This window comes from Alternaria conjuncta (genome assembly GCF_024043145.1).
Source record: "Alternaria conjuncta strain BMP 0040 chromosome Unknown scaffold_12, whole genome shotgun sequence".
Classification (NCBI taxonomy): Eukaryota; Fungi; Ascomycota; class Dothideomycetes; order Pleosporales; family Pleosporaceae; genus Alternaria; species Alternaria conjuncta.
This window is the reverse complement of record NW_026250101.1, coordinates 356,777-378,838: the sequence shown is the minus strand read 5'-3', so window position 1 is coordinate 378,838 and position 22,062 is coordinate 356,777. Positions and strand designations below refer to the sequence as shown.

General features: G+C 54.0%; 7 protein-coding genes across 7 annotated transcripts; 3 read left to right on the top strand and 4 right to left on the bottom strand.

The window, feature by feature from the left end:
• Nucleotides 1-262: 262 nt before the first annotated feature.
• Nucleotides 263-1,593, top strand: J4E85_008072 (uncharacterized protein; the record flags this gene model as incomplete). Its single annotated transcript, XM_051472301.1, has 3 exons — nucleotides 263-445; nucleotides 497-794; nucleotides 848-1,593. 3 exons carry the CDS (start codon nucleotides 263-265, stop codon nucleotides 1,591-1,593), a joined length of 1,227 nt encoding a protein of 408 aa, XP_051323766.1.
• Nucleotides 1,594-1,906: 313 nt separating this feature from the next.
• On the bottom strand, nucleotides 1,907-2,335 carry J4E85_008071 (uncharacterized protein; the record flags this gene model as incomplete). The annotated part of the gene is made up of 1 exon (XM_051472300.1): nucleotides 1,907-2,335. One exon carries the CDS (start codon nucleotides 2,333-2,335, stop codon nucleotides 1,907-1,909), a length of 429 nt encoding a protein of 142 aa, XP_051323765.1.
• Nucleotides 2,336-2,616: 281 nt separating this feature from the next.
• Nucleotides 2,617-5,900, bottom strand: J4E85_008070 (uncharacterized protein; the record flags this gene model as incomplete). The annotated part of the gene is made up of 3 exons (XM_051472299.1): nucleotides 2,617-3,351; nucleotides 3,400-5,507; nucleotides 5,561-5,900. 3 exons carry the CDS (start codon nucleotides 5,898-5,900, stop codon nucleotides 2,617-2,619), a joined length of 3,183 nt encoding a protein of 1,060 aa, XP_051323764.1.
• A 788-nt stretch (nucleotides 5,901-6,688) lies between these two features.
• Nucleotides 6,689-8,182, top strand: J4E85_008069 (uncharacterized protein; the record flags this gene model as incomplete). The annotated part of the gene is made up of 3 exons (XM_051472298.1): nucleotides 6,689-6,900; nucleotides 6,948-7,237; nucleotides 7,287-8,182. 3 exons carry the CDS (start codon nucleotides 6,689-6,691, stop codon nucleotides 8,180-8,182), a joined length of 1,398 nt encoding a protein of 465 aa, XP_051323763.1.
• An 815-nt stretch (nucleotides 8,183-8,997) lies between these two features.
• Nucleotides 8,998-10,319, top strand: J4E85_008068 (uncharacterized protein; the record flags this gene model as incomplete). Its single annotated transcript, XM_051472297.1, has 2 exons — nucleotides 8,998-9,019; nucleotides 9,142-10,319. The coding sequence occupies 2 exons, from the start codon at nucleotides 8,998-9,000 to the stop codon at nucleotides 10,317-10,319; spliced, it is 1,200 nt and encodes a 399-aa protein (XP_051323762.1).
• A 1,873-nt stretch (nucleotides 10,320-12,192) lies between these two features.
• YME2 (mitochondrial escape protein 2) lies at nucleotides 12,193-14,657 on the bottom strand (the record flags this gene model as incomplete). The annotated part of the gene is given in 3 exon segments (XM_051472296.1): nucleotides 12,193-13,765; nucleotides 13,812-14,620; nucleotides 14,640-14,657. The coding sequence occupies 3 exon segments, from the start codon at nucleotides 14,655-14,657 to the stop codon at nucleotides 12,193-12,195; spliced, it is 2,400 nt and encodes a 799-aa protein (XP_051323761.1).
• An 810-nt stretch (nucleotides 14,658-15,467) lies between these two features.
• Nucleotides 15,468-22,062, bottom strand: GLT1 (glutamate synthase [NADH]; the record flags this gene model as incomplete). The annotated part of the gene is made up of 4 exons (XM_051472295.1): nucleotides 15,468-16,766; nucleotides 16,826-21,726; nucleotides 21,781-21,821; nucleotides 21,875-22,062. 4 exons carry the CDS (start codon nucleotides 22,060-22,062, stop codon nucleotides 15,468-15,470), a joined length of 6,429 nt encoding a protein of 2,142 aa, XP_051323760.1.

The window sequence follows — 22,062 nt, the reverse complement described above, 5'->3', positions numbered from 1 at the left end:
AGCTCAGGTAGTCTTAACTGCATCAAGCCGTCGTCTGGTCCCCGTGCTTCTGATAGCTGATAGCCAGGGCTTGCAGGGATGTGGCTGCGCAGCTCCGGTCTTGGCCGAAATTTTCCAGACGCAACATCATCGCACGGCCGCAGCGGCAGCAACGTCACTCTTTGAAGATACCCTTGCACATATCAAACTTCGCTATACTCGTCTTTCTTCACTACAACACCCACAAGTCCACTTCCAGTGCACCGCTGCCATCGAAGCGCTCATGGTACTTGCCCGCGTGGCCAACTTCTTCACAAACGGAGACTCTACCACCAACCTGACCGACGGTAGCCGGAGACATGGCCCAAGCACAACACACGCAGTGGAACTGCCCATGGAGGATACCAAGCGGGCAGCAATGGAGGACGAGGTAGACGAGGAAGCAGCGCGGCCGCCATACCTACATGTGAGGATGCCTAGTCTGCAGAGATGAGGGATGCCAATTGATCACAAACAGGCAATGCTGGCAGGAGGAATAGGAGGCACCACAGGCGACATGTTGATGCATTCGCTGGATACGGTCAAGACGCGACAGCAGGGCGACCCGCACATGCCACCCAAGTACACATCCATGGGCAACACATACTACACCATATGGCGGCAAGAAGGCTTCCGGAAAGGATTGTACGGAGGAGTGAAGCCAGCATTTCTTGGATCGTTCTCGGGCACTGTGTGCTTCTTCGGAGCATACGAGTGGACCAAACGGACCATGATTGACTATGGGGTTGCACCCTCAGTCGCATACTTCTCAGCCGGTACACCTCCCTACAGATCAATACCGTTCCACCACGTACTGACGAACTTCTAGGTCTGCTCGCTGATCTCGCTGCTGCCCCCGCATACGTCCCCTCTGAAGTCCTCAAGACTCGCCTCCAATTACAAGGCCGCTACAACAACCCCTACTTCAATTCAGGCTACAACTACCGCGGCACCATCGATGCCGCGCGAACAATAGCCAGAGTTGAAGGTTACAGCGCCCTCTTTCACGGCTACAAGGCCACGCTCTGGCGCGACCTCCCCTTCTCAGCACTACAATTTGCCTTTTACGAAGAAGAGCGGGACTGGGCGAAGAAGTACATGGGCTCAAACAACATCGGACTGCCGCTAGAAATCGCAACTGCAGCGACCGCAGGCGGCATGGCAGGCGTCATAACAACCCCTCTCGACGTAGTAAAGACGCGCATCCAAACCCAACACAACGGCCCATCTCCCGCCTCTCCACCCGCATCCAAAGCACCACTGTCGCCCGCCGCGACCTCGAAACACTCGACCCCCTCGCAAACAACCAAGACGAAATCGACGCAAAGTAGACCGATATCCACTTCCTCTCCCTCCACGACACTAAAAGCCCACGGCGCCGCTACCCTCGACACATCCTCCGTCATGACCGGCCTAAGGATAATATACAAAACAGAAGGAATAGCCGGGTGGTTCAGAGGCGTGGGTCCGCGCGCCGTCTGGACGAGTGTGCAATCAGGGACTATGTTGGTACTGTACCAAACGTTACTACGGTATTTCGAGCAACATCCGCTGTCTGGCGGCGAAGATGTGTGAATAGACGTATTTGTACGATTTGTAAGAATAAAGGAGGGAAGGGGGAGAGAAGAGCATGAACAGGAATACGGATATGGAGGTTTATAGATAAGATGCATTCAGCGGCGTTTACCTGTAGATATACGTGTCGCTGTGAGCAAGCATAGCGCCACTTTGAAGCGATAGAATTGTGCTTTATCAAGAACATTTAAACTCACAGATACCCAGACTCTTCATGCACTGACCCTGCCCCTCGCCCTCCCCCTCCGCAAAAGGCATTGTCCGATCCATAACTTCATTTAACATCCCCCCGCTACATCTTCTCATATATCCATTACTCCTCTTCGTTCTCCGACATCGCTCTACCCTCCTCCTCCTCCCTCACCTCCTTCTCCCTCCTCATATCCTCCTCCTCCCTCCTCTCATCCTCCTCCCTCCTCCTCTCATCCTCCTTCTCCCTCCTCTTATCCTCCTTCTCCCTCCTCTTATCCTCCTTCTCCCTCCTATCCAGCTCCTTGTCCCTCCTCTCCGCCTTCTCCACCTGCCACCTCACAAAGCCAACTAGGTTAGGATAAGGTACATGCCTCGGCCAATTGCGTCGCAGCACGCTTGTTGCATCCTCAAGTTGCGCATGTTGCTGTTCAGAGAACGTGGCGACGAGGTCGTCCCAGGCGGATGGCTGTATTGAAGGGTCGTGGCGCGCGCGGAAGAAGAGGTCGAGGGCGGCTTCGACGGCGTCGCGAGGCTGGTTGTTGAGCGGCATGTTGGTGTGTGTGCGGTGTGTGAGTACTTGGATATTACTGGCTCAGAAGGATGTTGAAAGGAGTGTAAGAAGCATGGTTAAGGAGGCGGCGCGGAAAGGTAGATTTCGTACTTGCATGCATTCAATTTCGTTGGTTTAATGCCGGGCTTCAAGATCAGGTACGTCAAAGCATATCACGCACGCACGGCTTCCATGACGTTATCAACAATCTTGAATATATCCGCTATCACATACCCATCTTCATCTCCCTTTAATCTAACAATCCACCCCCAACACCTATCCTACCTCCCCCTCCTCTCATCCTGCCCCTCCCCACCAGCCCCACCACCCGCAAGCGTCCCCCTCTTAACCCTCCTAAAGCAAGCAAACTGCACCTTAGTCCCCTCCCTCAACCTCTTCAAGCTCACCCTCAAGCTCCCCAACTCCTCCTGCAGCCTCACTCTGGCCGCATTATCCGTCTTCTGGTCCAGCACCTGGTAGATATCCGTCTGGATCTGCGATGCCTTCTCTGTGGTGTACGAAGCAAGCGTCTGTGCCATGAACTCCACGTCGAGGGTCGCTTGCATGAGTTGCGGGAGGGAGATGGTGGGGAGGTTGGCGGATTGGAAGGTCGTGATGAGCGAGGTTGTTGTGGCTTCGAATAGGGAGCGCAGGATACGCGGGGTTAGGGGTGCGGAGGTGGTGCTGGATTCTGTGTGCACGATTACGAGGTCCAGGAGTACGGTGAAGACGTAGGGGCTTGGGTCGCGGTCTGCGACGCTTTTGCGGGTGTCGGGGGGAGGTGCCCAGGTGGGGCTGAAGATGCCGGATTCGATTGTAGAGTGGATCTTTGTGGCGTGGGGTTTTGTGTAGGAGCGGAAGAGTTGGGCGTCGAGTTGGGAGAGGACGTCGCGGATGCGGTTTGTTTCGTCGGTTAGTTGGACGCTGAAGAGGGTTTCGAAGAGGGTGAGGAGTTGGGGGGTTATTTCGGACTGGAAGGCGGACATGTTGGCGAGGGTTAGGAGGAGGCGGATGGACTGACGTTTATTAGCAGAGGGTGTGAGGTCAGGGTCGGTATAGCTTACCTTCTTGTTGGCATCGACTCTGCCCCAGTCGTTGCCATTCTGATCATCTTGCTCGTCGATCGTTAGATCGTCACTCTTGATCTCAAACTCAGCACCCAGAGCTTGTCTGCCTCGCTCCGCACATTCGACCATTCCGCTTAATGTCCTATACAAACTGGTGACGAATTGACTTCTAACCATTTGCAGCAGCTTGTTGCTCGGCGGTACAACGACGTCCACTCTTGTCTTGCTCGACGCCTCGACGTAGAGTATCTTTTGCAGGTTGTTAAGCAGAAAGCTTTGTACTGCAAGGAAACGCTGGGGTAGGTTCGTGGTATCTTTGCGGTCGACATGACGAGTCCAGTCTTCCAACACCTTCAACTTTTCAGCATCCGTGTTCCAAGCTGCACACACAGCTTGAATGCAGCGCTCACGCACACCGCCAAGGAGCAAGCGCAGTGCTTCGTCGATGCGACCGCTACCTCCAGACTCGGGAACTTGAAGCGATGCAAGTTCGTTAGCTGCGGTGCCTATCAAAACGAGCATCTTGGAGAGATAGTGAGATCCCGAAAGCGCATTCGCGTTAGGAGGCCAGAAAGCGTACTTCTCCCAGGACTCACCACGACTGGGAGACGGTGGAGGTGCTTTCGCAGGATCGAACCTAGACCTCGACGCTGACATGGGACTCAAAGCTGCGCTCAGTGGTGTTCCTGGTGTGGTTGGTGTCGGGCTCATAGGCAGTGGTGACATGAGCATGGATACATCCTCAATGGGAGGATCCGAGAAGAACGAGAACAGATGGTCCCGCAGGATGCTGATAAGTTCGGTCGTGCCTCTCTCAAGCTCAGCTTTATTCTCACTACTGAGCCGGTGGTGAACAGACGACTGGTTGTGATGGCCTGTTGGTAAGTTCCGTTGCGCGCGACCGGAGAGGAACGACTGGACAATTTCCCAGTATTCAACTAGTTCAGCAAGCAACCCGGATTTGTTTGAGAGTAGGGTTGTCATAGAGGCATACACGTGTTCCCAGAATTCGGTCACCTTCGGAGTGTCAAGCTTTGACGGCTCAGCGCTGACATTGCTGCTGGTAGGGACTGAGCGGAGATGCTTTTGCAGCATGCGCATGCTCGGTTTCTCGCCGTTCGCTAGATGACGACGCAGGATCTCAATCTCAACCAGCGAATGTTGGCACTTGGAGTTGAGCTGGAACTTGAGGTGTTCGTAGCGCGAGAGCAACCATACCCAGATCGGGTTCTCCTCCACGCCCAGCTCCAGCATTATTGAGATGATGCTCAGATACTCATCCGACTTGGTGTCTTCGGTTCCAGTCTGTAGGTGCGTGAAGTGCGCTGCGGTCAGGCGTTTCCAGGATTCGCGCTTGAACCGCTCAATCTGCCGCTCGACGTCTGACCACATCCTGGCCGTCACAATGACCTGATGTATCTCGGCATCGGTCAGCGGCCTTTGGTTAGACGTTGCTTGTTCTACAATGTATCGGGCTTCGTCTGCGTACTTCCTCGCGCGCTTGTATTCTTCGGTGATTGTTTCGTGGTCCTTCCTGCGTATGGCATCTTGAATGGCTGATCCAACTTCAAACAGCCCTCGATGGTGCTCCACAGACTCCATGATAGACTTCAATGTCTCTTCCCGCTCGCGTCCGTTCAACGCTGGGCCCCAGACTTCTTCCGCTTTTACTGCGACCTCGGTCAGCGGGACCTTGATTCCGTGTACACCGTATTCGCTCTCCTTGACGAGCGCATTCTTCCTCTTCTCGGCAGGCACCGCGTCAACCATGCCTGGTGTCAGAGATGCGCTTGTCTTTCGGCCGGAGAAGCTTGATCGAGCCCTGGGTCTGCCGGTGCCGGGCTGAAGATCCTTGTTGGGCGCTTCCACCTGCTCCTTCCCTTGGTCCCGCATCTCATTGTATACACGGTCGATTGTAGCTTTCGCGCCGACGAAACGATCGAAGTTGGATTCGACGAGGACTTTGAGCGAAGCAGACTTCTTTTCGATCGACCGGGAAAGGAAGTCAAGACCAGCGAGGAGGGAGTCGGTGGAGGCTTCATTGTGGACTTGGGAGAGGAAGAGGGAGGGCGAGAAGGTGGTGGAGCTCAAGAGGAAGCGATTGCCTGTGTGTCCATTAGACAGGCCTTGTATGTATTGCTATTTGACTGGGACGTACGCAGCTTGATGTCATCCTCGACCTGAATGTTCTTTGCCCGCAGCACTTGCACTACACTGGGGTACATGCCCAACGGGTCCTGTTCGTCCTTCTGAACCAACGTCTCCACGCCATCTTTCGAGCGCTCTGCTCCCGGAACCTGCCGCGAGAATCTTGCACTTGGCTCTAACACAGAGTATCGTGATTTGGACCGCCGTATCGATTGCTTGGTGGCTTTGGGTATGGGCTCGTCGAACGTATCCTCTTCGTCGGCTTCGTCCTTCTCCTGCGGCCAGGTTGCGGGGTATAGTGTCGTGAGATTGTACTTGTTCAGAATCTCGGTTTCTATAGAGGAACTCATTGCAGCTGTCGGAAGCGCTATCCGATCACGATCTCTAGCAATGTGGTGGTGCGACCTCGGAATGCTGCGTGTCGCAAGTGGCAGCTCGCTGAGACGCGGTTGCGACCGCCAATCAGGCGCGCGGAGGTCTTGGCGGAACGTGTGCCAGCCACAGCGAGCTTGACCTGCATCTCCCAACATCACGAACGACGTTTTTGACTACGATTAGAGCCTGACCATCACATCAACCCGCCACACATCATTTTTTGTCGTCGTCAATATTCATTAGTAGCCCTAGGCATAAGATCTGGTGTGGCCATGCAGCCATCACAGTCCACCGCTCATCATCGTATAGTGATCCATCAAAGTAATGTATTCATCAACTCCGACTTGATAGTCTACCAGAATCAAGATATTTTTATCTTGCATGGCTATGGGATCACAAATATTTGAGTTATGCCATCCTTTTGCAGATTTACCCTCAATCTAATCCTCTACGGTCTTACCAGTTTCGCACCGGAAGGGGGACTCACCTGTGATCTGACGAGCTATTTGCCTCCCGTATGGACCGCCTTTACTATTTCAGGACAATTGCTGCGTCGCTCCTCTCTCACCTGGTATCATCTAGCATCCTAGGATACAGGTACATAATGAAGCTCTTGTACTTCTTGTAACCATCTCTACGCCACCAACCACTCCCTTCTTCGGCAGACTCGATTGGATACTACACCTGTTCAAGATCCCACACTCCCTTCCTTACGTTTCCAACTTCATCACTCTGATCCTTACATACATCGTCATATCTCGTCATGGTCTCAGCCGTCATTGGTACGCAGGCTGAACATCAAGCCACCGTCCTGTCGGCACAGCAGCTCGTGGATCAGACTCGACTGGGCAAGCTACGAGTTTCAGCGTACGGCAACATCGCCGAGGTTTGGCCTGACAATGCTGAAAACGTATTGCCTGAGTTACACAAGCATCAGACAAGGGAAATCGTGTCCAAACTGCTGAACCCTGTAATGTATGTACTTTCGAAGATCCTCAGGTTCCCCAGCTAACAGCTTTCAGTACGTTCGACCAGACCGATGAACGTGTGCGTGCGAACAGTGGTAGACTGCCTTCCAGCATCCACCGGACCTATTACGAAACCTCACAGACACTCTGTTGCTACGTCGGCATAGACACGCACCCGAAACATCGTGAATTTCCAGACCTGAAGATCAGCGAGGAAAATGGTTTCCAGTCGATCGGGTCGTTTGTTCTTGAGGATGATCTGACAAGAGAACGTATTGAGCGCCAGCTCAGTTGGAACAAGAAGATTGAACCCACCTCATACATCTCCGGGTTCGACGATCTGAGTAAGTTCCGTACTATATGTTCATCCTGCTCGAGTACTAACTTCATCAGGTCACGCTATACGAAGAGCAGGTTTCCACTATGAAGACAGCAAGAGGATTGGCATGTGTGTTTCAATCGCTCGAATCAGTACCGATGGCCTGATTGCTGGGACTGTGAGGTCTCAAATGAGTACTACAGTGACAGTCAAGACCAAGTTTCCTCACCACGAAGAGGAAATCGAACAAGCTACGAAAATTCACAACATCATAACTCCGGTATGGATACGGAACACGGCTGTACCGGATGATCTTTCTGCTATAACCTCGCAACAACTGGCAGCATCGGGCGCTGATATGTGGCTTTCAATAACCGAGATTCGCGCTTCCGACATGAAGATCATTCTACCCAAGGTCCATACGTATGACAGGATATGCGCAAAGGGGCACGCCTACGAATGGCTCGCTTGCGGGTCCATCGCAAAGTCACTCATCACCCGTGTCATGCCTTGGGATGGCGTTCGACTGCACCGAGATCCAGATGTGCGAATCATCCGGAGCATAGACAGTCCTAACCCGTGGATCTTCGACCAAAACACCCTCATGTGGCGCCTCGACCCTAGACTCTACCGGACTGCCTGCTTCTTGGAAACTTATGGAAAAAACAAGCGCATGATCTCAGATGAAGAACGCGACCCATATCACCAAGGACCCTCGCAAAAGCGCCGCAAGACCGTCATTATCTCCACATACAAGGGAGACAAGGCCAAGAGCACCCCAAAAGCCAAGCGAAACCACAACCCGTATGCTCCGGATTACACTCCAGATACGTCGGAGCTGGCAAACAGTGCTACAGGCTGCTGTTCTGCTTGTGGTCAACAGAAAGCCCCAGTTTCCTTCAACGAGGAGATTGACGGACCGCTTTCGTATCTTGACCTGGCTATGCCGTCCAAGACTGCTCGCGATTAGCTGATGGTCTTTTCTCCCCATGTTCTTCATCATTCGTTTCCTTACACCCTTATCTCCCTCTGCTTATCTTTCTCCTTCGAAAAGTCTGTCTTCATTCTTCATGCATTCCAGTCCAATGGTCAAGCTCGATAGCGCAAGCCTTCTCGCATATTACCGATGATTCAGGCTGTGTGTCTGAGCTTTGCGCTTCTGATCAAGGCTTCTTTCATGGATTTTAGAAGCTACTTCCTCTACACAGGATCGGTCTCGAATGGTAGACCTGGACTGAGGACTACAGGTGGCTCTTTTATGTTCATCGTGCATTGCGATCTCGCGTTGCTTTCTACATCCAAAACTACTCTACTATTCGAATCGATACTTTCTGCGTGTAATCTTCAAGTTGACCCAAGCTTTTCCTGCAGTGACGTGACAACACGATGTAGGCGTATGGACCTTGGTGATACTCAGCCCAATTTATAATGACTTCATCGAATCTCCAGATATGCGCAGCTATGAGTGAATTATGCCGTTCCAGGGGCCTAGTTATTCAGTTAGTCCAACGGGTGCGGGGCGATGTGCAGCAAGATTGGCGGCAGGCGACCCCACCAAAAGCCGCCCGGAGCCCCCAGCTCCACGGGCCCTGCATGTGCGGCTGTGCAAGTGGCGAAGGACCGGACGAACCATGATTGCTCTCAGCCCTCGAACCTTCTCTCCTTACACGCCTCTTCCAAGGTCAAAAGCCTCTGGATTCTCCTCATTATTATCACTTCCCACCACATTACCAGGGAATCTTCGTGAGTAGCAGGACTGCATCAGCTACCACAAAGTCCGCAGAGATGCCTGCGCCACTGGCCAAAGGTGAGTACGGATAACTCCACTTATGCATGTTGCTGCGGTGTCCCCAGCATATCCAACGTTATTTCTCTTGTCGCGTATTCCTCTATTGTCTGCTGTACTTTCCTATGCCAACCTGCTTGCAGGCACCGGCCCGCGCTTCGCATCTCCGCAAGGCAACACTCAAACCCCGCCGCACCGTCCTAACCACCCCTTCACATCAGGCCTCATAATCGCCGCGTCCGTTATCGTCGCCGCCGGCATCGCCATCTACGAGTCTCCCCAAGTGCGACAATGGGCCGACCAAACCCGCCGCAAGATCGCCATCGCGCTGCATAACCTTGGCGATGACATTCAGCCTCGCCGCCCGAGCGAATCGTCCGATGATTTCGAAGCTAGGAAACAGAGAAGGGAAGAGTTGATCAGGAGGAATAGGAACGAACTGATCAGGCGGGCAAGGGAAGAGGGTATAGCCGTCGACCTGGATGAGCTGGCTAGGATCGGCGCTGAGACGGCTGAGGTGGCTGCCAGGCGGTCGAGGGCTGATCGGACGAGAAGCTTCGACGACATGGTTGGCAGCGATGGCATGCTCAGGGATAATGCGACGGCAACTGGCACAGACAACTCGAATGGCAATCTCAAGAAGCGTGGTGCTGCTGGCTTTGCCGCCGGCTCTGCAGCCGCTGCTACCATGGCCAACCCCTTCTCCGACGACCAAGTACTCTTCGTCCACGACGAAGACGAAGCGCCCTCACCCAAGCCATTCACCTACGAAGAACCTACTGCCCGCGAAAGCTCCGCTACAATCGTAGCCGACGTCCCCTCCACACCCACCACCGGCACACTCGTCGACCTAACCCCCGACCCCGAGCACTCCCTCCCCGAGACCCCATCGCCCGCGCAGCCCGCACAAGAAGACGCCGACCAAGCCGCCCAATCCTTCTACTCCTTCACCTCCTCGCAAGCAGGCGAACCCTCTCCCTCCCACCCCTTCTTCGACGACAACGACGCCGAGCACCTCTCCACCGGTACCCTAACCCCGCGCTCCGAGCGATCTATGACCATGAGCGGCTCCGTCGCCTCCGCCCCAGCCAACGACATCGCCATCCTCAGCATGCCCAACAGCGAACAAAACGACACAGACCACGACGCGCGTTCAGAAAGCGGGTTTACAGATGCCTTTTCCGAGGGCGGCTTCAGCGAGTTCGACGGCGATAGGCAGGGCATTATGACGCCTACGAGCTGGACGGATGTGGGTAGTGATGATGATAGTGAGTGGGGTGGTGCTGGACAGGCGGGGCATGTGAGTCAGATACATCAGTAGATGTAGATTCGTTGGAAAGCGGAAGAAGGGGTTTCACTTGTTGGCTTCAAAATGATATTATAGGGTTGCACGGCGTTGAAGGGTATACTTGCGATCAGACATGTCCCGGCGTTTTGATTTAGATGGGAATGGGGTCATGGATATTTAGGCAGCTATTATCGCTATCAAATTCTTAACATATATCTTCGCTAACACGGACATCAGTGACCAAGTTCGGGATACAGCTACCGCAGTACGTCTTTCTTTCGTAACGAGCTCAACGTTATCGAATGCTTCCGACTGAACCGCCCAAAGAAAAGGGTCCAATCAAACCATGGGTGTGTCTGTGCACGTGAACACTAGCGCACACTGTTGCCTTAACTTATACGCTTGTAATCAGCGCAACAAACTTCCACTAACCTTTCGTTCATCACCCTGAGTTTTCTCTCGCCCCAACTTTTACGAAATCTCCTTCAGAATGGCTACGACCGACAGTCCCAGGATCATGTACGGTGCACCGGTACGTCAATTTCGGCACAATGTCGCTGACCATTCTGCCGCGAAGGACTATTTCATACACCGACACGAGCTCGACCGTTTCCCTCGAACAGGTCGCAGCACTTACCACAGGCCAGATCCCGCCTTCATATTGATGCCTCAAAAGGCAGATAGCGAGGCCGATCATGCCAAAAAAGGATGCTACCTACCCTGTCTACCTGTAGAGTTGATCTTGGACATATTCGACCTGCTACCACCAGTCGACGCACTCAGCCTTGGTATGACATGCAAATACCTCTGGGGTCTTTCTTCTACAAACGGCGTCCAAAGGCAGCTGGGGGGGCTTCAGGCTGATAGTGGAGACTTCGACGAATACGCCTGGCGCCTGCGCAAAGATTGCTTCAACCGACTAGCTGAGTACGAAGAGGCTAACACCACCTCCAGACGATACACACCATATGACAAACTTTTGTGCAGTTACTGTACAGACTTTCATCCATCCTCGGCTTTTGGAGCGCTAGAGCAGGAATGCCCTGCTATAATCGCCAGCGAAAGACAATGCACAGCGTCCGCTGGCACGATATACTTGTGCGCACATACACAAATGGCGTTTGAGGACTTCCTTCGGCTATCTAAAGGACCTGGGACAGGACGTTCATGGCCCGCATGCTCGCAAGGATGTAACACTCTTATCACATCATGCGAGGAGTCGTGTTGCTTCTGTCTGACTCAAACAATACCTCTATACAGAGCCGACGAACGCAGCCCCTGGGGAACGCCACAGCACCTCCTGCCAGAACACCGCGATAGCTGTTGTGCTACCTGTCTCTTCGGATCGATACCCTTCACCAAGATCGCTGAAACAATTCGAGACACTGATGTATATGTCTGTCCTCATGTGCAAGGAAAGGAGAAGGTCGCCGATATCCTAAAGCCAATGAGAGAAGCCCCAGAGCCGGGGTATTCTGGTTGTAAACGCAAAGACCATGGCTCCCAAATCGTATTGATGGATCCAGAACGCAGGCGGTGGAGATGCAAAGTCCGTGGTTGCGGAGCGAGGTTACATGTTGTGTTCGACAAGCATGGGGTCGAGATTAGGACTTTTAGGGAGCTAAGTTTGACGAAGGTCACGGCAGATAGCTGGAGAGCGAACGTTGAGTATCCAGGACAAGAAGCGTGGTTGGAATCAGTTGGTGACACTGAAATGATGCGTTTGGTTGAACCTTCATCTGCTAAAGTATCAGTGCACGGACCTAAGAAGAATATGCGCAACCAAGGTTAGGTGAAAGGTCCTACCGACGATCAACAGTGTATCTCATACCCTCACAACACGACACTCAACCCAATCCATTAGCATTGAAGGGAGATGGTATCATTACACACATAGTCCTCAGACCTAATACTCATTCCCAAGCACCTTCTTCAACACCTTCATCTCGACCTCATACCTCTCCACCTTGCCCTGACTCGTCATCAACTTGCTCAGTAGATAATTCACCCGTCCCGCCGTCTGCGCCGGCTGATTCCTCAACTTGCTCAACAGCAACAACTCATTCTCGCACTTGTCAATCGTCGTACTCTCAATCTTTGTCAGATGAGTTAGGATCGCCAGATCTAATCGACTCTTCAACACCTTGTCCTCGGTCAGGCGCTTGAAAGCGGGATGGTAGACGGGTTTCCCGGGCTTGATGATGGATGGACGGCCGTTGGCGCCGGAGACAATGGAGATGAGCTCTGCCTGTTCGAGGGCACGGAGGACGGATTCGCCGCCTGTTTTAAGGATGTCGTCGATGAGGACTTCGTTGTAGCGGAGGCTTTCTTTCTGGGCGAGCTCTTTGATGAGGAACCAGGCTTGTTCAGCGTTCCAGTGGCGGTTGCCGCCTTCGTCTTCTGCGCCAAAGATGAACATTTTGAGGATCTCGGAGGCGGACTGGTCGATGATTTCGTGGACGGCTTTGGTGGGTGTCTCGCCTGTCTTGATTCGGCGGGATAGGAATTCGAGGTCTGTGAGGCGGCCGCCTAGGAGGTCGATGCAGGTATCGAGCTCGTCGAGATCGTCGCGGTGTTGAGAGGGTAGTTTCTTGGGTGAGCCGTCCTTTGGCGCTGGGTCGTCTTCGACATCGGCATCGAGATGGGTGATCACGAATCGCTTCGCGACCTCGGGGCTGCAGTCTGATAGCGAGATCTGACGGAACATGCGGTCTGGCATGGCCTTCGAGAGCGACTTGCTGAATGCGACGTCATTGGTCAAGAAGATCACATGAGCCACGTTCGTCGTTGTGAGACGCGCAGCCCATTCAGCAATCTTGTCATAGACGATACCGCCCTCCTGGCTCTTATGAAGGAAGTTATCGATCACAACAATAGGCCTGCGTTCCGGGTGTGCTTCAAGCCACTCGTCATCTCCAAGGTGCGCATCTTTGTCGTTCTTGTGTCGTGTGTCCAAAGCGATTTGTCGTAAAGCCGAGGTAGTCGTATTCCAGATCTTGCTGAGTTGAGAATCAAGAGTCTCCGAGAAACCTGTCTTGACACCTGTAGCACCTTGAGCGGCCATATCGATCATTCCAGATATGCTGTTCATCCAGCTGAACACCGGTCTGTAGCCAACAGAAAGCGCCGCGGCATTGATGGTGGCGCTCTCGCCACGGGCTTCCTGGATTGGTTTGCAGTCGATCACAAGCTTGAGTTTCTTATCCTCCAAGGCCTGGTCTACGACAAGCTCGCGCTTGCCGGAACCGCGAGGGCCCTGGACGATGATGAAAGTTTCGGCAGTCTCCATCAACCAGGTTTGGATCTGTTCGATATTGTCTTTCCTGTCATCCCAGATGGCATCCATGCCGTCGTCGTCATCGCGCTTATTGCCGCCGTGGATGATGTCTGTGGCATAGCCCTTAATCCATTGGTACCACTTATTGTCCTCGATATGGAAGTTGCGCGTAATATGAGCCTTGACGAAGAATGTGCGGATGCTGTGTACCTGTTAGTGTGGGTCGTAAATGTGCATGGCTGACTTACGGGTCGAAGATGAGCGCGACAAGAGCAGCAATCAGCGCAGCCACGATGGGAATGATAATCCTCGGATGGCCAAAGATCCAATCCCTGATATACCTCGGCTTAATCTTCTGCTCGTACTTCAACCGTAAGATCGTACCCAGTTTACCACCGCCCTCAGCCTCTGATACGATATAGCCGTGCATGCAGTTTCTAGCCATGATAGCTTTGCCAATGCTTGTATAGTCCAAATACGCGAACTTGGGAAGAACTTTCGAATCGGGAGGTTGCATAACAATATCTCCCAGTTTACCATAAGGTCTGAAGAACTGGAAGAGTTGTTCCTGGCTCATCTCCACAGCCTCAGAAGCTGGAACGCCTGGCTCAGCGGACACAAACTCAACCCGCAGGCGTGAAGCAGGTAAACGCATGAGATCCTCCACCCATGGTTTTCCCTTGACCATCTTGGCGCGCATTCTCTTCCATGGGCTCCACCATGGTTTGACAGGCTCATCTCTCAGGTACTGCTGCAGCACTTTCTCGATCTCGGAAGCAGACGCATTGCCATCGTGAGTGAATTTGACGAACGCGCCTCCCTCTCTTGTCCTTGGAAGGACTTCAGTGCCAGTAATCTGGAGGTTGCGTTTCGCACTTGCTCGCTCAATAACGGCTTTCGGGTCGGTGCCAGAGATAGTCGGACTGATGAGCCGGTCGAAGAGCCTAGGGAGAGGAAGTCCTAGGACTTTACGGATCTGGATAGGGAAGACGTTGTTGAAGAAAAGGATTCCTTCGTTGGGTCCGGCGCTGATGTGTCCGGTTTTGTCTTCGCCTGCCTGTAGCCCAGTCACATACCGAGCGGGGACGGTCCATGGACTGCGACAACCCAGATTACTTGGTTTCAATGTCGCAGCAAGTGTCGGATGGATAATCCTGATGATTTGTTAGTACACTTTCGATGATCGGCAACCAGGATCGGCTTCGTGAACGTGCCTTAATGGCCCTTGCACAGGGCGACGGCAGGCTTGATGCCAGCCGGTACGGGGTATCATCCTCAGTATCTAATTGTCACCGTGGCATGGCGACATGTAGAATGAGTTGATCGCTCGAGCGATGTTTGCTGCCTAGGGTGTGGTTTGTTGATGGCGAATCTGGAGTTGGAGGTGCGTGACGTCACTAAACCTGAATCTTGGCTTTGTGCATTCGCGGCCTGGCGAAGCGAAGCAACGGCGACGGACTGTCACTGATGCTAAACTCTCAGCGCTTATGGAAGAACCATGTCAAAATTTCAGCCGCACTTGCAACGATTCTGTCCATTAGAATCGCACCACGCATTTTCGATAGTGGATACAGTCAAGAACCCTACATGCATGCCACAGGAAGTCATCAAGTAATCATTTGAACATAGCATTCGCATATATATACAAATTGAGTGCGAAATGAATAAACCAGAAGCCAACAACCAAAACAAGAAAACATTGTACACTGCAGGTGCCACCCAGCTGACTCCGCATACTGAAAAGGTATCGTGCAGGTAAACGAGGGAAAATGCTTGTACACAAAACATCAAACGCCAAACAAATCGTGAATATAACCCTAAACCCCCCATCTTTTATCATGAGCCCATCTTTTCCCATGCATCTTTTCTACTTCATAAAGTAATCGTTATAATCATGTTCGCGTCTAAGCGGCGACAGTGACCAGCTTCTCTGTAGGAGCAGCGGTGTGCTTGTGCATCGCCTCGTAAGGTGGGCGCTTGACGATACCACCGGTGACGGGCAGAGAAGTGCCGTAGCCGGTGAGGAAGGTGTCGACGTCGCGAGCGCACTGGCGACCCTCGTTGATACCCCAGACGATGAGGGACTGTCCGCGACGGCAGTCACCGGCGGCGAAAACACCGGCAAGGTTAGTGTTGTAGTGACCAGGAGGAGTCTTGATATTCTTGCGGCCATCGAGTTCGATGACATCGCTCATGACGCGCTGCTCGGGGCCCAAGAAACCCATGGAGAGCAGGACGAGGTCGGCGGGGAAGAACTGCTCGCTGCCTTCGACGTGCTTCATGTCCCAGCCGCCAGAGGCGGACTTGGTCCACTCAACACGGACGGTGTTGATACCCTTGACCTTGCCACTGCCATCGTCGACGAAGTCCTTAGACATGACACAGTACTCACGGGGGTCCTTGCCCATGTGAGTCTTGACTTCGTTGTGACCGTAGTCGGTACGGAAGATACGGGGCCACTGTGGCCATGGGTTGTCGCGAGCACGCTCAGCGGGAGGCTGGGGCAGAAGCTCGAAGTTGACGACTGACTTGGCGCCGTGACGAACGGAAGTACCAATGCAGTCGTTACCAGTGTCACCACCTCCGATGACAACAACGTGCTTGTCCTTGGCCGAGATGTAGGCATCGTCAGCCAATTCGGAGTCGAGGAGAGACTTGGTGTTCTTGTGCAAGAACTGCATGGCGTAGTGGATACCCTCCAGGTTGCGGTTGGGGATGGGCAAGTCACGGGCGACAGTTGCTCCAGTGGCGAAGACAACGGCGTCGTACTCCTTGCGGAGAGCATCGAGGTTGGTCTGGCCCTCCTCGCCCACAGTGACACCAGTCTTGAATTTGACACCCTCGGCAGCCATGAAGTCAACACGGCGCTGAACGACCTTCTTGTCGAGCTTCATGTTGGGGATACCGTACATGAGAAGACCACCAACACGGTCAGCGCGCTCATAGACGGTGACAGTGTGGCCAGCCTTGTTGAGCTGATCAGCGCAAGCAAGACCAGCAGGGCCGGAACCGATGATGGCAACAGTCTTGCCAGAGCGGACCTGAGGTGGCGAGGGGACCATCCAGCCCTTCTCGAAACCGCGATCGATGATGGCGCACTCAATCGACTTGATACCGACGGGATCCTCGTTAATGCCGAGAACGCAAGCACCCTCGCAAGGAGCCGGGCAAACACGTCCAGTGAACTCAGGGAAATTGTTGGTCTGTGCAGTCGAAAATGTCAGTATTTGTCTCGGATATACTTTAGAGTGCCAAGACTTACCATAAGAAGACGGTTGAGGGCGTCACGCCATTGTCCCTGGAAAACGAGCTCGTTCCACTTGGGAATAATGTTACTGATCGGGCAACCAGTGTCCGACTGACAGAAAGGAACACCGCAGTCCATGCAACGAGCAGTCTGGTACTTCAGCTCATCCTCATTGAGACGCTGGTTCAGCTCGGCCCAATCACGAGTACGTGTCTTGGGGTTACGGTACTTCTCAGATCGGCGCTGGTACTTCATGAAACCGCGAGTCTTGTCGAGGACAAGCGCTTTCTTCTTCTCGGCCTTTGCGTCGGTGACACTCTCCTCGATGTCGAGAAGGTCGCTCTTCTTCTTCTCCTTGGCTTCGGCCTCGGCTTCCTTGTTGCGGGACTCCTCGTGGCTTGCACGGACGGAGTTGCCGGGAAGGAGGGGAAGAGGGTATTCGTTCTTCTTCTTCTCGGCAGCCTTGGCCTTCTCCTCGAGGAGGACGCGCTTGTAGTCAACGGGCATGACCTTGACGAAGCGGGGCAGTGCGCGGGTGAAGTCGAGCAGGATGCGTGCGGCCAGCTCGGAGCCAGTGTAGTGGTGGTGGTCCTCGATGAGTCCACGCACGAAGGCGATCTCCTCTGGCTCCTCGATGCCGGAAAGCTCGACCATCTCCTGGTTGACCTTCTGCTCGAAGTCCTTGTGGATGTCAAGAACGTATGCAATACCACCAGACATACCGGCGGCGAAGTTACGTCCAGTAGAGCCAAGGACAAGAACACGACCACCAGTCATGTACTCGCAACCGTGGTCACCAACACCCTCAACGACTGCTGTGGCACCGGAGTTACGGACACAGAAGCGCTCGGCAGCGATACCGCGGAAGAAGCAGGTACCGCGAGTGGCACCGTACAAGCATACGTTACCGATAAGGACGTTCTCCTCAGCGCGGTAAACGGCGTTGCGGGGAGGGTAGATGATCAGGCGACCGCCAGAAAGACCCTTACCGACGTAGTCGTTAGCGTCACCCTCAAGTTCAAGAGTGACACCAGGCGCCAGGTAAGCACCGAAAGACTGGCCAGCAGAGCCACGGATGTTGACGTGAATGGTGTCCTGGGGCAGTCCAGCCTCGCCGTAGCGCTTGCTGATGTGGTATGAGAGGGTAGCACCAAGAGCACGGTCGGTGTTGACGACATCGCACTCGATGCGGGCGGGAAGACCCTTCTCAAGAGCAAGCTCAGACTCAGCAATGAGCTTGTTGTCCAGACGAACGTGGAGACGGTGGTCCTGCTTGCGAACGTTGAAGGTGGCAACACCTGGACGCAGAGTGTGCGCAGGAGTGAGAATGAGAGACAAATCAATGTTCTCAGTCTTTGCAGTGCGGAGATCGTCGCGAATGCGTAGAGCCTCGCAGCGACCAACCATGTCGTTGATGGTACGGAAACCAAGCTTGACCATGATCGCACGGAGCTCGTTGGCGATGTAGTAGAAGAAATTGATGACATGCTCGGGTGTACCTTGGAACTTCTTGCGGAGCTCAGGGTCCTGGGTGGCGATACCGACAGGGCAGGTGTTGAGATGGCACTTGCGCATCATGATGCAGCCCATAGCAATAAGAGGAGTGGTAGCGAAACCCCACTCCTCAGCACCAAGCAAACAAGCAATGGCAACATCACGTCCAGTTCTCAACTGACCATCAGTCTGAACAATGACACGACCACGGAGATCGTTGAGGACAAGAGTCTGGTGAGTCTCGGCAAGACCCAACTCCCAGGGCAGACCAGCATACTTGATACCAGTCCATCGAGAAGCACCAGTACCACCATCGTGACCGGAGATGAGGATGTGGTCGGCCTTGGCCTTGGCGACACCGGAAGCGACGATACCAACACCAGTCTCGGAAACGAGCTTGACGGAGACACGAGCGCGGGGGTTGGAGCACTTGAGATCGTAGATCAACTGCTTGAGATCCTCAATGGAGTAAATGTCGTGGTGGGGAGGAGGACTAATAAGACCGACACCAGGAGTGGAGTGACGAGTCTTGGCGATGGAGCCAGAGACCTTGTGGCCAGGAAGCTCACCACCCTCACCAGGCTTCGCACCCTGAGCCATCTTGATCTGAAGCTCATCCGCATCGGCGAGGTAGTTGGAGGTAACACCAAAACGTCCAGAGGCGATCTGCTTGATAGCGGAGCGCATGGTGTCACCGTTCTCCATGCGCAAGCTGCGCTCGGGGTCCTCACCACCCTCACCAGTGTTTGACTTACCGCCAAGACGGTTCATGGCGACAGCAAGGGTAGAGTGAGACTCCATAGAGATGGATCCGTAGGACATGGCACCGGTAACGAAGCGGCGCACAATGTCAGTCCAAGGCTCGACCTGGTCGATGGGGATTGGTGCACGGTCATCGAAGTTGAAGTCAAGGAGACCACGGAGGGTGCAGTCCTTGATGCGCTCGTACTCAGCGATAGAGTAGGCCTCGTATGACTTGTCGTTCTTGGTGCGGACGGCGTCCTGGATGTTGGCCATGGCAGTCGGGTCGTTGACGTGAGGCTCGCCTCCGTCACGCCAATGGTACTCACCAGTCTCGGCAAGACCGGGTACCTCGACGATAGCGCGCGATGGGTAACCCTTCTCGTGGAGAGCAAAAGCATCGGAAGCGATCAGCTCAAAGGTCATACCCTTGATACGAGAGGCAGTTCCAGTGAAGCATCGGTCAACGACAGAGTCGTCAAGACCAAGAGCCTCGAAAATCTGAGCACCCTTGTAGGATGAGAGGGTAGAGATACCCATCTTACTCATGACCTTCAAGATACCACCATCGCAAGAGTGCTTGTAGTTGTCGATGAGTTGCTCGGGGCTGAGCTTCTTCCGGATGACACCCTCACGGTGCATCTTCAGGATACACTCAATGGCGAGGTACGGGCAGATGGCATCAGCACCGTATCCGACGAGGACACACATGTGGTGGACCTCACGTGCCTCACCGGTCTCGACAACGAGAGCAGCATTGGACCGCCACTTGTTGCGGACAAGATGGTGGTGGACCATGCCAGTAGCCAAGCAGGCGGACACGGCAACGCGATCAGCGGATGCAGCGCGGTCAGTCAGGACAAGGATGTTGTCGCCAGCCTGAATACCCTCGGTAGCAGCCTCGCAGATGCGGTCGAGAGCAGCCATGTAGCCCTCGATACCATCGCTCTTGGGGAAGGTGATGTCAATGTTCTTGACGGTCCAGTCAGAGTACAGCTTGTGAGTGTTGGTCAACGCTGTGAACTCCTCGAGCGTCAGGATGGGCGATGGGAGGAGAAGACGACCACACTGTGACTCGTCCATCTCTAGAAGGTTACCCTGGGGACCGACGTAGGTCTCCAACGACATGACAATCGCCTCACGGATAGGGTCGATAGGAGGGTTGGTGACTTGAGCGAAGAGCTGACGGAAGTACTCGTACAGCAGGCGAGGCTGAGTAGCCAAGCAAGCAAGAGGAGCATCGTTACCCATAGATCCAAGAGCCTCCTTTGAGTCAGCAGCCATGGGACCAAGGAGCAAGCTGACTTGCTCAAGCGAGTAACCGAATGCCCTTAGACGAGGGTCCTCGTGCAGCTTAGTCTCAGTGAGCTGGTATGATAGGTCAACACCCTTTGCAGGGACTGCCTCCAGGATCTTGGGAAGAGTCAGAAGGTTCTTCTGGATCCAAGAACGGAAGTCGACACGCTCTGAGACGCTCTTCTTCAGCTCGGCGTCGTCGACAATTCGTCCAGCGACAGTGTCGACGAGCAACATCCTACCGGGCTGCAGACGACCCTTCTGTACGACTCGCTCAGGTTCGATGGAGATTGTACCGACTTCAGATGCGCAGATGATGCGGTCGTCGTCGGTGACGTAGTAACGGCAAGGACGGAGACCGTTTCGGTCGAGGTTAGCACCACAGTACCGTCCATCCGAGAAGGTGAAAAGAGCGGGGCCATCCCAAGGCTCCATCATGCAAGCAGCCCACTCGTAGAAAGCCTGCTTGGCGGGATCCATTGTGTTGTTGCCCTGCCATGCCTCTGGAACCATCAGCATAACTGCTTCTGGGAGTGACAGAACACCGTTGATGGTGAGCAGCTCAAGAACGTTGTCGAAAGCCGCAGAGTCGGAACCACCATCCTCGACAATGGGGTAGAGGAGGTCGAGCTCCTCGCCGAAAAGGCTGGACTTCATGACACCCTCGCGGGCGCGCATCCAGTTCTTGTTTCCTCGCAGGGTGTTGATTTCACCGTTGTGAGCCGCCCATCGTAGAGGCTGAGCACGGTCCCAACTGGGGAATGTGTTGGTTGAGAAACGGGAGTGCACTAGTGCAAAGTGACCCTCGTAGTCGACATTGAGCAGATCGTGGTAGTACTCGTAGACCTGAACGGGAGATAGTTGACCCTTGTAAACAATGTTCTTGTTGCTCAGAGAGCAGACGTAGAACCAGTTGTGCAGGCCAATGACGTGTGTAGCCCGCTTTCGCATGACATACAGTTGTCGCTCAAAGTACGCGTTGTCGTACTTCTCCTGGAAGTCCGCCTTGGGCTCGCGGGCGTCACCATAGGCAGTCTTCAAAACTACGAATGGCTGGAGAATGATGGGCTCTCGTGACAGCGCCGCGGGACCCAGAAGTGTGGAATCGCGGGGCACCGTCCGCCATCCGAGCACCCTCAAGTCGAGTTGGTCTGCAACGTCCTCGAACATGGCCTTGGTCTCCTCCAAGATGGTGGCGTCGGGCTTGAAGAACAGGTTACCAGTGGCGTACTGGCCAAGGCTTGGTAGCTTGTAGCCTTGCTCGCGCTCGAACTCCTTGAGGAAGAAGCGGTGGGGAATGGAGGTCATTACACCTGCACCGTCACCGTCGCGTGCGTCTGAGCCCACGGCTCCTCGATGTGTCATGTTGCATAGCAACGATCGTGCTGAGGATTTGTTAGCACCCTATCCTGCACTACTCTCGCGTTGTTCGCTCTTACCATCGGAGACAATCTTGTGGCTGGCCTTGCCCTTGATGTGGCTACGCAAATGTCAGCCCTCACACTCCACAGAAAGTGCAATTCCGTCACTCACGCAGCGAAACCGACACCGCAAGCATCCTTCTCGAGCTCCGGGTCATAGAGACCCTGCTTCAAGGGCAGCGCACCTGCCCACGACTTGTTCTCGGGGCCATCTTGATACTCAAACACGGAGCTCTGATACTCTTCGATCTGGGGTTCCTGGCGCAATTTTGTATCTTCGGCGAACGAGACCCGACCCAT